General features: G+C 39.4%; 1 protein-coding gene across 1 annotated transcript; it reads right to left on the bottom strand.

Annotated features, from left to right (window-relative positions):
• Positions 1 to 2,688: 2,688 nt before the first annotated feature.
• LOC136424837 (glutamate--cysteine ligase catalytic subunit-like) lies at positions 2,689 to 15,158 on the bottom strand. The gene is given in 17 exon segments (XM_066413508.1): positions 2,689 to 4,422; positions 5,140 to 5,260; positions 5,854 to 5,939; positions 6,162 to 6,246; positions 6,935 to 7,039; positions 7,699 to 7,791; positions 8,810 to 8,922; positions 9,708 to 9,846; positions 10,525 to 10,641; positions 11,088 to 11,218; positions 11,221 to 11,298; positions 12,006 to 12,064; positions 12,391 to 12,504; positions 13,311 to 13,382; positions 13,667 to 13,786; positions 14,366 to 14,475; positions 14,993 to 15,158. Coding segments are annotated over 17 exon segments (1,950 nt in total). The 5' UTR covers positions 15,143 to 15,158; the 3' UTR covers positions 2,689 to 4,165.
• Between the last annotated feature and the right edge of the window lie 1,843 nt (positions 15,159 to 17,001).

The following is a 17,001-nucleotide window of genomic DNA, read 5'->3' as shown; positions in this document are numbered from 1 at the left end:
TTAGATCTAAGCAGGGTAACCCCAATATGAGGGGTCGTGGTTTCAAAAAGACCAATGGTAAACTCTTACTGGTAAACTGCCAGAGTATTCGAAACAAAAAAGCCGAACTGGCGACTGTAATTGACACGTACAAACCAGATATAATAGCAGGCACAGAGTCATGGCTCAATCAAGACATAGCAAGCAGTGAGATATTCCCTGACAACTACATAGCTCACCGTAAAGATAGACAGACTGGCCCTGGAGGTGGTGTATTCCAGGTTAACAGGGATGATTTGATTGTCACACACAGGCCAGATCTAGACACAGACTGTGAGATCATTTGGACACAGACTCAACTAGCAGGAAAGAAACCACTAATGATTGGTACATACTATAGACCTCCATCGGACCAGGGCAATAGCCTGGATGAACTGGACAAGTCCATAAGTAAGATGGGACCTAAAATTAACTCTGACAACGTGATCATCCTTGGAGACTTTAACACACCTGGTATAAATTGGGATGCTAGCATAACACATAATACCCAGAACAATTCAGGGCAGGCACAGAAGCTACTGCACTTAGTGGATAACCATGGGTTATTCCAAACAGTTCAAGAGCCCACTAGGAATGGTAATCTCTTGGACCTGGTCTTAGTTAATAACCCAAACATAATCGAAAAGACCACAGTAGTTCCTGGAATAAGTGACCACGACATGGTATTGGTGGATGTAAACCTTGCACCCAAACAAAACAGGAAACCCAAGAGAAAAATGTACATTCGAACTAAAGCTGATGAACCGGCCATTAAGAGTGACCTTAGTGATTATGCAACAAACTTTAACAAACGAACCGAGGATATGTCCGTGACACAGAAGTGGGATGATTTTAAAGACAAAATAAAGCACACGATGAACTTGCACATCCCTAGTAAAACAACATCAAGCAGATACAACCTGCCTTGGTTCAACAGAAACCTAAGAAGACATTGTCGTAAGAAACAACGTCTTTACAACAAAGCTAAGAGAACAGGGCGAGAGGAAGACATGAACAAATACAAGAGAGTTAAGAAGGGTGTACAGAAAAGCATAAGAGCAGCACATCCAAAATATGTGGCAGACATACTGGGGGAAGCCATAATAGACAAACCCAAAACATTCTGGTCATACGTAAAAGGCCTAAGAAGAGACCTTGTCGGCGTAGCCCCTCTAAAGATTGGGAATTCCATTATCAGTGATAGCGAGAAAAAAGCAGAGGCACTCAGTTCACAGTTTAAAAGTGTGTTCACAGAAGAAGACACAACAAACATGCCAACTCTCGGTCAGCCCTGTACCCCTCCCATGGAACACATAGTGATTTCCCCTAATGGTGTCGAAAAAATGCTCCAAGGTCTCAATCCATCTAAAGCATCTGGTCCAGACCAAATACCTCCTTGGTTCCTCAAAATGACAGCCACCGAAATAGCACCTGTGTTAACCAATATTTTCCAACACTCGTTAGACACAGGAGAAATTCCCAAAGACTGGAGGGATGCAAATATATGTGCCATTTTTAAAAAGGGAGATAGAGCTGTCCCCGGCAACTACCGACCTGTATCACTGACCTGTATATCCTGCAAACTACTTGAACACAATATCCATAGTCATGTCATGAAACACTTAGAAAGTTTCAACATATAGACTGACTACCAACATGGATTCAGAGCAAAGCGATCCACAGAAACACAGCTTATATTGACAGCTCACGACATAGCTGGCGCACTGAACAGTAAAAAACAGGTAGATCTAGCAATTCTTGATTTTACTAAAGCTTTCGATAAAGTCCCACATAGCAGACTCATCACAAAACTAGAGCACTACGGAATTCAAGGCACCACACTAAATTGGTTGAAGGCTTTCTTGACCAATAGGGAACAGACGGTAGTGGTAGAAGGCAAGGCCTCAGCTCCAGTTAGAGTTGCGTCAGGCGTACCACAGGGAACCGTTCTGGGACCGTTACTCTTCCTCCTGTACATAAATGACTTACCAGACCAGCTTGATTCAAATGTTAGGTTATTTGCCGATGACTGCCTGTTATATATAGAGTTGTCCACACAGAGTGATTCACAGCTTTTGCAAGAAGATTTGAACACACTCGAAGAATGGCAAAGCAGATGGCTAATGCAGTTTAATCCGGAAAAATGTTACATCATGCATATAACAAACAAACGAAACCCAATTGTAACCACCTACCAGTTCTGTGGACAGGCTCTAGCAACAGCAAAGAGCCACCCGTACCTAGGCGTTACATTAACAACGGGGCTAAAGTGGAACACCCATATCAACAAAGTAACAACTAAGGCTAAACAGACATTGGGAGTGATCAAACGTAATTTGTGGGCATGCCCAGCAAAGGTAAAATCACTTGCATACACGTCTCTAGTAAGACTAAACCTTGAATATGCTGCAACAGTTTGGGATCCATACACAAAGAAGGATATAGATAAACTGGAGAGGGTACAGAACCAAGCTGCCAGATTCTGCACGAACAACTATGAAAGGGGCGCTAGTGTAACAAAAATGAAAGCAGACCTGCAATGGATGTCACTTGAGGACAGGAGAACAATGTCCAGACTCTGCATGATGTACAAGATGACTAATAAACTTGTGGACGTCCCGACTGATAAGTATCTAATGCCAGCTCAGAAGAGGACCAGACATAGTCATGCTTTTAAGTACCAGAGTTATCAGCCAAGGATTGATGTGTTCAAAAATTCGTATTTCCCGAGAACCATAGTAGAATGGAACTCGTTGTCATCAAGTACTGTAGGAGCTTCCTCACTAAGTAGCTTTAAAGAACGGTTGCAGTCAGATATGCAAAGACTAGGTGTAACAGACCGTTCGGTGTAATATGACCAGCTGCTGCCGCGCCGCGTGCCTGCGAAGCTGGTGTGTTACGCCTAATGGCGGTTATACCGGCTATATAGATACAGATACAGATAGATACAGATACAGAAAGCAGAGAAGAGGCATGTAGCTAGATAAAGGGTCCGCCATGAGAATACTAAAGCAGAGAAGAGGCCTGTAGTTAGATAAAGGATCCGCCATGAAAATACTACACTATACTAGGGAGAAACCTGTCGCGTGTGTTACGCCGAAGGGTGGTTATACCGGCTATACAGGCACAGTTGTCCACACAGTCTTATGTTAGACCATGCATTTTTTGACGATTGTAGATAGTTTTTTTTCCTTTCCATGGAAGGAGACACAATCAAAGGACATAGAGTCCATGAGACAAACTGGAAAAGTCAGATTATGTCATACATAAAGATTGTTATTCTTGGAATACGCGTACTTTCTGTTAGTGTTCTTCACAACCTGTATTTGTTTTGATACAAGTTTTATTCAAATTATTTGAGAAAGAAATGAATAGAAATTATTATATAAGGATGAAAATGAGGTGATCTGAAGGTGAAGAGAAGAATGAGCTAAGACATGCACACATCAAAGTTGTTACTTTGTATATTTATGAATTTATTACGTTGTTACTTTCAGTAATTTGATAGCTTTATTTCAGTCATATATTATTCATGTTACGTTTGTTCAAATATTTCCTTAAGTTTGTCAATGCCGCTGCAAATATGGGCACTGTTAAAACAATGTTTACCTATTACCTCGCTTAAACTTGATAATAATGATCAATAAATAAAACCCCATGCCTAATCACACTTTAACTATCCATCCATATCCTCTAGAGTTACTCTGTAACAACAAAAGCACGCTAGGCCACACAAATCTACTATTTTTGTTATTGGATTTTTGATGGAAGTTAGTGGGTGGCGCGGGCGAGATAAACATGAAAAGAGCTTTCCTACACGTTGAACTGCTAATACATAATGAAGGCGTTTGCAGACTTTAGCAGACGTAATGAAGACTTTTTTTTTCAACTGTCGGTTCCAACATGTGAATATTCTATCCATATTCTAAATGGTACATGACTACATATGATCCTTAAAAGAATCAACTGTGAATCTGATAACAAGGAAATTACATCGGTCTCCATGTGGTTCATGTGGCGAAAAATGAATGACCATCTTAGAAACGATCATTTTAAAGGGCTATACTATCTCATGCCAAAATTTCAAAGAAGCTAGATTGAACAAAAATTTAAGGTTCAACAAGATTCACTAGTTTTGTAGGTAGTTCTAAGTCAGAATATCAATCTCCTCTTTGTTGGGATTATCTTTCCTTAAGATCTTGTGCACTACCGGAGACAGGGAGACCTTCGTGCGCGAGTTCGGCGTACCGAAGAGTTCCGGACATGTCCGAATCCCCTTGGTGATCTCGTCGGCAACCTTCGTGAGGTCGTACGTGATTTCCTCGGAAACGACGGAGTCAGACTTGTACTTGGGGTGGTTCTGGACAAAGGTACGGATCCAACGGGCTGTCGTCATCAATTCACCTGGAAAATACGAAACAACACTATGTTATACCGGTGCAATGGCCGAGTGGGTAGAGTGTTTCCCTTGCATACGGTAGGTCGTGAGTACGATCCCTGGCCAAGTCATATCAAAGACTTTAAAAATGGTACAGACTGCTTTCTTTGCTTAACACTCAGCATTTAGGAAAGAGTTTGGTAGTTGAACACACACAAAGTGGACTAGCCGCCATACTTAAAGTGATTGCACAAAGTTGTGTGCCCCAAGGTCTATCAAAACGGAGATGGGAGCCGACCTTTGTACCGTCTGATGCGGGAAGAGCTAACTAATTGACGAGCATTAAGAAGGAATATTCAATCTAAAAAGACCTATAGTAAATTTAACAATTAGTAGAAAAAAATTTTTTTCGTTTACTATTATAAGACAGTAGAATAAAATAATAGAAAATAAAAAGACACATTTCGGATACGTCTATCATATGTTGATGGGATTGTTTCATGTGTGACGAATCTTTTTAATCACCAGCTACGATCTTGTGCCATTAAAAACTAATGGCAATATGGACACATGTTTTTGAGTTGCTGATTGCTGACGACACACATGCATAAAGTCTCGTGTTCATAGTGAATGGATTAGATGTCTTGAAGAGGACTTAGCCTTTTGGTGGAAAACTTTTAAAAGTCCATTTTTTTTTAGTTTGGGAACATTTCGCTTATTCTATTAGTTTCCTAGTGTCTCACCTGAAGCCCTTTTCTGGATGAGCCTGAGATACTGCTGTACAGAACACCTGGTGTCCACATCGACGTCCACTGTCTCCAGGTACGAGTTCATCAACGACACAAGACCCTGGAAACCTCCGGCCTGTGTGTGTGTGGGGGGGGGGGGGGTTACCTGTTTATCAATCTGTGTGTAGCTTATTTCAACTTTGCATAGTGTTCCATGGGTTACAATATCAAGACTAGAGCTATGTACCACTCAAAAATCATGAACATAGCATGTCCAGAACACGAGATATCAAAACAGGAAGTTCCGCTGCAGTACCATAGCAATAATTTCGAGGTCACAAGATGAACTTCCCGGCTACTAAGTTAGAAGATAATCCATTTATATTTAGGCATTCTCGAGTTATCGTGTTTACAGAAGGACACACACACACACAAACTCTGTGTGTACTACTTTGAATTGTATACTGAATTGTCTCTAGTATTTTATTGTTGTACTTCAATGTAATTGCAATGTTAAGTATTCCGCAACATCAGCTTGACTGCCTGGCGCTCCACTATGTATTGTCTTGTTGCAATTTTTGATTAATAAAGAAAGAATAAAGAAAACTCTGTGCGAAACATAACCTTCTTAATAAGGTAATCACAAATTTAAGGAAAGCGTCAAAAGGATTACACAGAGTATCATCAAGTGCGCATGTAAGATAAGTATGTATGTACTGTATGCCTTACCTGTCCGTTGATGATCTCGTTGATTGTCATCTTGGTGTACTCCTGCTGTCCCTCCATGCACCTGTCATTATGACCACTACAGGAAGCTGAGAAGACAACAAACAGCCTTCTTATACAAATGTACATGAGTATAACCATACAGAAATGATGGTTTATCAACTTCAGTGTAAAGTTAAAACAGCAGCAAGAACCCCGAAACAGTAAGAAGTAAAACGGCAGCATTAACCCCGAATCTGTAAGAAGTACACAGTCACACTTGGAATTCAGAATCTAGACCGGTTGTACCTAGAGTATATGTTCACACTTACTTGAACGCAAAACCTCCTTCCTGAACCAGAACTGCCCCTGTCTGACCGCATCTCGCTTCTGGGCCTCCTGCATATTTTCATCAACCTGTTGAGGGCAAGGAAACACTTCTACATAAAGAAACCAATTGCCATGCCAATAAAGAAATGATATCAACATTTGAAACCGATGATACATAGATTGTATAGAAAGGAGAATCTACGTACAGGCACATGTTTACAGCATAACAAAGCTGAGAATCAGTGCACATTGCTTAGAAGTTGAAAAGGGTCGACACCACAACACACCAGCCACTCAGAGATTGTGTCCCACATGTAATGAAAGTGTTGAAGATGAATTACACTTTGTGATGAATTGTCCAACTTATGGCAAAGAGAGAGATATGCTTTTACAGACTATTACTACTAAGACAAACTTCACCCTATCTGGTACACAGAGCGATATTTTCTATGTACTGTTGTCATGTCCGATTCCTATATCCATGTACATAGGTCAATTTCTCCATAAATCATTAGAAAAGCGAGACAGAATTATCCATACATGACTATATATTGTAACAAATACACTGGTTTCGAAAATATTTTGTACTTAGAATTGTAGGATAGATTAGCCTTGTAGAACAGATTGTTGATTTCATGCCATACATTGTACCATGTACGATTTTTGAGCAATAAAGTTCACTTTCACTTTCACTAAAAGATTAATCAAATATGGATTTCTTATGACAAAGTTCTTTTGTTTTCACTACTGCTTTGTGACGTGAAAAAAGACCCACCTTAGATATTGGAATGAGAAAGTTGAGGTTGTAAGACAGGATGACTCTAGTCAAGAGAACGATGAACACCACGTAAGCCGCATTCTCAAAATCTGTCAATTGCACCTGTACAAAAAGCAAAAATGACAGATCAAAATCCTGTCCTGTACATGTCTTAACCCAGTCCTAATCGAGACAAAGACGCAAAACACTTCAGTGGTGTTTCAAATATTGTCTTCGGAAGTGCCATTATTATGTTATAAACTAAAATATGTTGCATGGTTTGAATGATTTTTACATGATGTATCTTAATTATCTCAACTTTAGATTTGTGGAAATTTTCAATCAGATGCGATATGCTGGGTTTCCACACTTAGCGTTTGACAGCTCCTAAATTCCAGTGACTTGATTTCAACGTTGAATTACAAGTCAAAGTCACGTCAAAGCCTTTATTTTTCTTCTAATTGCATGTTCGGCCACACGGCCGCTTTTCAACATGGCCGCTTTACAGCAACACTTCAAAACACACTCCAGGAAGCTGACCTTCCCAAGGACTATCTCAAGGGACACAGGGATTGAGTTGGAGGACTTGGGAGCAGCCATGTCAGACAGACTGATGTGGGCCTCGGTTGTACAAGGGCTCGCCCCGTCCTCTGCTGCAGAGGTCGACGGATGATGATGATGATGAACACTTCATATATCCAGGGCTACGAATGGCTGAAGAGTGTACTTTTGCGATGCAATACGTTTCAGATACATAATGAAGTCTGGTGCAATATACTGACCTCCATCGGCCTAAACTCGACCCGCCAGCCAATGGAAGAGTTGGGAGGAGGCGGTTTGAACCTCATGGACTGCCAGTTGGTCGACTGAATGTTCTGGAAAAGAAGAATAGTTTAAAACCTGACACTTTTCAGGGGTAGAGTCGCGTTTGGGACAGGAATCTTGCGTCAAATAGCGTTAGAGTTCATTGAAACCTGATAAAAACAACTGAGAAGCTGTCAAAAGGTCACAACGTTATAAGAACACTTCTAAAGACTGAAAAAAATTGTTCTTCGATTTTGCATCTGGTGGCCTTGTGGCTACCCTCTGTGGAACCTTCTGGGGGTAGCCACACGCGTATGGCCACTAGATACAAAGGTTTTTCACAGCATCCCTAACCAAAACTAGATACTAATTTTCACCTGGATCTAGTGAGAAGATTTTCCACAGATGTCCGATTTCATTCATTGACAATACGTGTTTGTAATAAGACCATTTCTAATGCTACTCCTCGTACTAGTCTATCCAGTACATGGAGATACATGGAAATCGAAATAGTTATCTAGTCTACGTACTGTGAAAGTTCTATGTTAACTAATGTTGACTATGATTGGGTTTGATTTCTTTTTTGAAGGCAGTGGAAAAAGAAGTGACCCACCTTTTGTATCGTAAGTGGGTTGGTTCATTTTAGTAGTAAGATGGATTCAAATAGTGAAAGCTATGGGAAGTTTTCTTTATAAATTATCTATCGATGACAGGAAGTTAAGATTTTATAGGGAGGTCAAAACAGAATACTCAATTAAAAATATATTTCCAACAAAGATTTTTACCAACGGTCAGCTGTGTGTAAGATACGAATAATCGCACACCCACTAGAAATAGAAAAAGGGTAGAGAGAAAAAGCTGCCTGCTCACGAGAGAATGTGTAAACTTTGTACAATGAACGCAGTGGATAATGAAAAACATTTTATTTGCCAATGTCCTCTATATGACCCCGAAAGAAACGAAACAAAAGAAAGCATGGCAGTTTACAACAAAACACACCTATCCCTGTTTTTACTCAGCTTGTACGGCTTGCTACTCTTCGATGCGGTTTAATTTACCGGATATTCGAACAAACAAAGAAAAGCTCACCTCGAAATGATCTGATTCTTTCTCATCGTTTAGGTGGATCTTCTCACTGAAGAGCGAGATCGGATCCCGGATAAACAGGTGAGCGAAGTGACGAGCAAGAGGCCTACTCATTCCTATTGATAAAAACATATTTAGCTCTCATTATCACATTTCCAACATAAAGACAATCACAAAACAAATTCAACATAATTCAAGCTCTCATTATCACATTTCAAACATAAAGACAATCACAAAACAAATTCTACATAATTCAACTCAGATGTCCACAGTTACGGTGCCCGACAGCAACACAATTTAAGGCAATTAATGACGAAGCCTTATTTTTGAAAAGTCACAATAATATTTGGAACAATCTTAGTCATTCGCAACGAAATTCCCTGTCCCTTCCCACTAATCAATCGCAGTTAAGGGGAAACCATTGAAAAACCATGAAGGTTTCTGGTTTTCCCTGCATGTTTCTCTTTAATGTTTGTAGCAAAATGAACCTGTTTTTTTTGTATGCAAATAAACAATTAACTAACTCAACAAAGTGATGTCGACGTAATTGAGCAAAGATGCTTTAGACACCCAATAGCCAAAAAAATCCGTGATGATATTGGAAATGATCAATGAATGATAGCAATCCTAAGATAAATATATGATAGCCTACACTTTTATACCAAACCCAAATCACAGTCAATTTCATTCATAAACACAATGTCTACTTGTACACAATGTCGATACTTCTTTCGCCTCATGAACTAAGTAATCTCTAAGCAGATCTACATGGGGGCAAAATCGTTCTGTCAACCAGATAATCTTCAGGCAGCAGGGTATTACGATTTGCCCCCCCCCCTCCCCCCCGTGTAGATCTGCTTGGAGATTATCATTAACTGCCCTACAGGTCGTTGACCCCTACCTGCGTCCTGAAGTTGCTGACAGATGTCCTGGTCCAGGACAAGGTCAATGTCGTTGTACTTCTCCGCCTCTTTGGTCAGATAGCAGTCAACGGAATCATATCGGGACTTCGGAATCACAAACTCATCGTTCTTCAATGGCTACAGAGGAGGAAATAAACTCTATCAATACTTAAATCGCATCCAAATTTGCATTGAAAATTTGAAAAAAAAAAATTAAAGATAATTAATTTCAATGTTTCTCCATGTTTCAAACAGTTCGTTTTCTAAAGCCTCATCGAAAAATTGTCCAAATTTCCGCGAAACGTAACATTTACCATCGATTTCCGTTTAAAGGTATTTCAAAACCTATGGGTGGTCAACGCGCCTTTGTTGAACAAATGGCATACACTATAAACTATAACTGTTATCTTTCAATTTTTTGTGTGTGTTTTAGTTGTCATTCTACAAAAAAGCCACTAGCGGGCCTAAACCTACACCACTTATACTCTGCCATCTACCACTCGAAAATCACGACCATGTCATGTCATGTCAAGAACAGAAGATATCACAACCGGAAGTTCCGCTGCAGTACTTTGACAAGCCGCCATGGGGCTCAAAATCTTTTAGTTTTTAGGTGTTATCAAGGGTGTTATCAAGACCTACCAGTATACCAAATATTAAGAAAATCATGCACACACACACACACACACACACACACACACACACACACACAGAGAGAGAGAGAGAGAGTGCATACCTGTACCCACATACCTACAAACGCTACCGAAATCATAACCTTATTGGCAAATGTAAATAAAGAAAGTATGTGTTGCTAACCTCCAGTCCCCTTTCCTCTCGTGTCCTACAGTCCACTGACCCCGCAATGATGTTAAACCTGCATTCTGTGTCCACCAGGTACCCACGATACACCGGGGCAGCCGCACTCAGCGCCAGCTGAGTTGATATCAATCAATCAATCAATGAACCAATCAATCAATCAGTCAATGAACCAATCAACCAATTAATAATCCGCAAGCATCGTTGGCTGATGTCTTGCGGCTAGAGACATGTTTCTCCGTGATGTTATATTCTATTCTTCTGTTTTTCTGCATCCATCCATCTATCTATCCATTCGTTTATCTATCTTTCTATCCATCTAATCTATCCATCTATCTATCTAGTACATGTAATATGCATATATCTATTCATCTAACCATCTTTATAGCTATCTATTCATCTATCTATCCATTTGACTCTTTGATATGTATCTACCAACACATCTTTCTATCTATTCATGTATCTATCTTTCTAATTCTATCAATTTACCCATCCATCCATCCACCCACCCATCTATCTAATATTATCCATCTGTCTATCCATCTATGAAATTCTATACTCACAAAGATGGGACAGAGCGGTGTCAGTTGATCATATAGATGTAAGGCTTCCTGTAGATCACAGGCCTGGAAGGTACACTGAAGACACGGGCATCCCATGCCGAACCCCATGTGGTCCATATAGATGTGGTCCATATAGCACTCAGCGACGCTTCTATGTCGTCGTTTGGGAATGTTTCTTTGAATGGCGTTGGTGTATTTACATCTTGGAAGACTGTACAATGATACAAAATGTATACGTATTGGCTTTTACTGGGCACTCAAAATTTTCAGGCAAGTACATGAATGCGTGGTATATGTGTTAGATTTGAAAATACATTAGATCCGTACACCCAAAGACACTCGGTTACTGAACAGTATTCGATTGGTCCAGGCAGCAGTATTTCATACGGTTGACATTGTAGTAGTTTGGCATTTACTGACACTACTGTAACGTTACTGTACTGCGACAATAGCATTTTAGAACTGTTTCCTTACTGTGTTGCTTGATTTATTACTAAAATTCTGTTGTAATATTCATATTCAATATTTCAAATGATGTTTTTATCGAAAAAGGAAATTTGTTCTATCATTGTGTCTATCTTGAAGTTTGTACACTTCAGCAGTGTCTGAGGACACTCCTATCCAAACAAGCTATCTGCCATCAGAAAATCAAGACCATATTACGTCCAGGTCAAAAGATACAAAAAACGGAAATTCTGCTGCAGTACCAAGGTCACATACCAGGAGGCCCAAAATCGACCTTGACCTTTGTCTCCCCGACACCTACCCACATACCAAATATCATCGTAATCCATCCAAAGGTTATGCTGACTACAAGAGTCCGGAAAAACAAACAATCAAACAGACAGACGCACAGACAGACATACAAACAGACACGCCAAAAACTATATTTCCATTTTTCATGGAGATAATAATTACCTGGTATGTTGATACAGACTCTCTCTCCTCTCCTCTCTCTTATATTTCGGGTTAGAGTCCTAAATTGAGAAAACACGGCAAGTTGACAGCTAAAAGTGTGATTAGATGACGAACCTATGTCTAAAAAGAACAGAAACAATACTGATATGTCACGAAATACAGTCGATTTCACGATATTTTCAGTCATTGATTCTTGATACTTTTAATATCATACTATTCATTATCATACATGCCCGATCACTAATTATGTAACTTATACGCAAAACCATCAGTCAACTTTGCCCTCTATGTACAATGCTTTGGGAAATAATACATTTTTTCCTTTCTTTTCTAATGTTCTTTATTACATTAGGCAAACCAGCTCAGTCTTTTTTCTGCTTCTCACCTGAACCTAGGATGAGGGTTGATCGCAGCATCGGGGAAGAACAGCGAACGTGATGCTATGTTTACTGTGGGGTTACACTCTACATCCGGGTCCGTGAAACCTCGGCAGCCAGCCCTAATGCATGGTCAAATAGTCAAAACAAAGTTTCAAAAATGCCTCCGCCTCTGATGCGTTGCCAAAAACAATTGAGGAGCATCTCCGAGAATGACAACTAAAAACAACTAGAAAAACAACTAAAAGCAAATTTCTGCTTGCCAGTATCGTGACAGTGTGCGTTTAGAAAAATTCAAAAATCATTCTAAGAGGACACAAAACTTAAAGCGGTCATTCACACTACTACATCATCTTAACATATGTATGTGATGACATCACATGATACAGTATGTATGACGTCATTGAAAGACACAAGCACAATATACACTATGTCTCATGAATTTCCATACAGCAAATCAAATCAAATCACTGAACAATTTTTAGATATATCAGGGCTAAACTGACATCATTGTATTCTGTGTATACAAGTAGGCGAAGTTGTGTCATTGTGTAAGGCACTTCACTTTCCTTATTTCACCCAGTTGGAAATGAGTACCTATCTTCGGTTAGACACATCCCTCGGATATGACGTTAAAAGAAGGTCGACCCGTGTTTGAGAAGAAAATCCCGAAGTGGTGTTAAAGAACCCATCACACGTATCGAAAAGAACAGTGGATTAAATAAAAGACAATTTGGCTTAAAAGGGTTAGGGAATTTTCCAAGCTTGACGTTTCTGACTTAGCGAGACGAGTGGATACTTCAATGGGTGTTAGTTCAGTGCCCAGAAGTTGTCTATGTAGCCTTGCACTGAGCAAATAAATTTAAAAAAAGAAGAACACAGTGATGTGATCATATCAGTAAAATCATGTGTGAGATAATGTAGGCACCTTGGAAAGTTAGTGATGGTGATGACAGTTTCGCCCTTTTTCTGGTCGAGTAGTGACAATATCTCCTGTCGCCTGAAACATATACAAATAACAATATAATTTTGTCTTTGTTATTTCAAATTATTAGGTACAGAACAAATTCTACAGAAGACAGGGGAATAATCATCCTGCGTTTGCTGGCAAATACTAGCATTCTGGTATACTTTATGCTTTTAAATAAATGGACTTCCCTTACACTTTGCTACTTTTTTTACATTACATTATTATCGATATATATTTAAAGGACAATATTTTTGAACCTGAAAAGTCTATTTGAGTTGAATATACGTGTATGCAAAAACGTGTGCATCATTTACCTTAACCTCATGTTAGACTCCACCATATTGAAGTGTTCTATGCGCCATCCATACGGCTTGCTTGGCGACCCTTCGACAATGAAACCGCCATACTCCGGTCGCCAAGTTGCGGGGTAGTCACTGTACATTAACAAATGTCATCATCATGTAAACAATAGATATGATACGTTTATGAAGGTTTATCCAGGTAGACAATATATAAAGACAATTCAAATTCTACAACTGGATGAAATTTGGAGGAATTTGTAGAGTCTGAATTGTCTTAATGAATAGATACGATAACAAATGGGTTATCAATAAATTACAACACAACAAACACGTCTTTCCAAAGTTTCGACCGTCTGTTTATGTACTGCAGCCTTTGTCAGGTTCGATTGGCCAATCTTTCTGACACGTGACCTTGTGGACACGTGACGTTGGTCAATATTGCCCGGAAGTTTATACCGACTCCCGTCTCTGCTGAGTGATGGTTGGTACGCATAGTGATCTTTTTTTTTTCTGTAACACAATCTAAACGGTTTATTATGTGAACAACACAGACGAACTTTTGAACTTTCCAGATCTCGTTAATTTCTGATAGTGTTATGATTTTCGTTTTAAATCAATCTCTGGAAAATGATAGAAATATATATGAAACACACATAACGTCATTTTTCGAAGTTTGCATTTAGAAGACATGATAAATATGTAACTATTTACTTTTTATTTTCTCTCTCCCTCTTCTCCAATTGTTCCAAAACTTCGGTCCCCTTCAGACTCAAGCGGGCCGTCTTGTTGTCTTCGTCCATGACAACCAGCATGTACTCCACCTAGCAACCAAAGCAAAAAAAGCAGTTATACCAGCTATACAACAATTTGCAAGCTATAGCAAAGATAAAGTGTATATATTTATTCATTTATTTATCTATTAAACTTCACAGAAAGAATATGTTTCATAACAATCCATTTTCTCCTTTTTGGTAAGATTGACATCTTTGCAAAGTTAAAAAAAGCGGCTATTTAGAATATTCTTATTGCTCGTTATGCTGTCCATTGTAATGTCTTGTCTTTGTCAGCAGGGCTAGCCCTTAGTAATAGCAACAGGCTAGTTGGGTAGCCCTAGCTGTGTGTCCTGAACAGCCGAAACAATAAATATACAAATAAAATTAATTAAAAAGCGGCTATACCAGCTATACAGATACAGATACAACAGTCTATAAGCTACATCATACTTTAAGATAAAAGTGTATATATCTTTGATTGATAGCAATTTATTTTTTTCGAAGTTTCTTTTTGATAAGAGCGACATCCTTTATAAATTTTAAGAATACTACTCAAACGTCTTACCTCATCTCCCCATTTTAAGACGTCTCCGTGCCGGTCTTTAAGTCGCCGGTAGATGTTGATAAGTTGTTGGATGCCGTGCTTGCGGACATGGTCCGCCCACTTTTTCGTCTCCTCCCAACTCAGCGGCGATCCTTGAGACAGCAAACCCATGGTAAAAAAAGTCCTTGTACGTAATAATATATATATATATAGCCTCCGTCGGTCAGTATTGACCCTGGTAAAATTCTAATTCACATCAGCCCTAGAGCATCGACTATGGCTAAACAGCGTTGTACGAGAATGGCAGTCTCTGCCACATAAATCAAATCTGTAAGCTGACTCAGTTTTGTACGTGTAGGGACACTGTCATAAGTAGAAATTGCTGAAGTGTTTTGTTGTACCGAAAAGCAGTTAAACTGGTTATCCAACTTGAAGATAGTTGATGATGGTGTTAAATACGGTTGTCTGCATGTACGTAGACTCGGTTATCCAACTTGAAGACAGCTGATGATGGTAAAAAAATAGAGTTGTCTGCATGCAGACTACACCCGCTTCGGTGTTTCAAATAAACTCTCATACGTAAATGTATAGATATATCATGCGGTCACTCTACACTACGACATGCTTCATCCAGTTACATCATGCATAGTAGATTGAAGTGTGATGTTTCAAAGACACCATTTTCCTGACTGATCTTCCCTTGACATTTAACCCTATTTAGACGGGGAACTTTACGCTAAATGTTACTGTCAATATCTTACACTAAATTCAGGAAACCTCTCTATGTATATGCTAAATTCTGTATCAAAACTCAACTACCTAGAGCACCCCGACCAATCAAACCACGTGAATCGCATTGAAACTCAGATTCGTATCAGGCATTTTCCGACAAATCGCTTTCTAAGTTGCGTTAACGACTACATCTGACAAAACAAACTCGCCAGTGAGATGGTGGAAGGTGTCAGCTTTCCAAAGATGTTTTCAGTTGACAATTTTGGCACTTTGGAAGTGATTGAAAGCGACCGCGATTTAACGTCTAGAGAAAAGTAGTAGAAATTATTTTTTTCTAAACGTTAAATCGCGGTCGCTTTCAATCACTTCCAAAGTGCCAAGATTGTCAATCTGAAAACATCTTTGGAAAGCTGACAACTTCCACCATCTCACTGGAGAGTTTGTTTTGTCAGATGTAGTCGTTAACGCAACTTAGAAAGCGATTTGTCGGAAAATGCCTGATACGAATCCTAGTTTCAATGCGATTCACGTGGTTTGATTGGTCGGGGTGCTAGAGGCTGAACTATCGTGTCAAAGCTGCTGATTTTTGGCGGCGTTTCAGGGACGCACCAAACAGTGCATTATGTGGCTAGTTGACAAATTGTCAGGAAACTCCACAAATTTATCTGTGGAGTATGTGGAATGTTCCACACGTGCGTAGTTACAGCCTAGAATCCCACAGGGATCTGCATGTGTCCTAATTGTGGTCGCGGAACACAGTATTTATTCGCGACATAGTGGTTCGGGTATAAAGTAGTGCGTCACAGTACTTGGAAAAAGCCGTAGGTATTCTTCCGTGCACGTCAGAGAGACGGAAACTGAGACGAATGGTAGAGAAATGCGACGTCAGTTTCGAGACTGATTCAACAACAACGTAGATTTGATTTTGACAGACTACATTGTATTAGTTGAACGTTTTATTGTATTCTGTTCTTACAAGAGCGTCTACTAGATGAACGCAACAGGTGGAAAATTACACACAACCGTCTTGCTTTAGTTCTTTTATGATTCCAGTTCATTTAGACGATATCTATATTGCCCTAATAACACAAGTACAGATCTTCTTGTTTTACTAAGTTAACATAATTTTAAAATCCTACTTTAATTTGAAATCATAATTTGACTAAAACATCAATATACATAGCTCTATCCAATACTAACTATTCATAAGCATTTCCTTCGTCAAAATACTAAAGGCAGCTATCCCATGATATGATATATCAATTAAGAATGCGGTTGTTACTTCGTTGGTAATTACG

Source organism: Branchiostoma lanceolatum, chromosome 18 (assembly GCF_035083965.1).
Source record: "Branchiostoma lanceolatum isolate klBraLanc5 chromosome 18, klBraLanc5.hap2, whole genome shotgun sequence".
NCBI lineage: Eukaryota > Metazoa > Chordata > Leptocardii > Amphioxiformes > Branchiostomatidae > Branchiostoma > Branchiostoma lanceolatum.
This window is presented reverse-complemented; position numbering and strand designations above follow the sequence as displayed.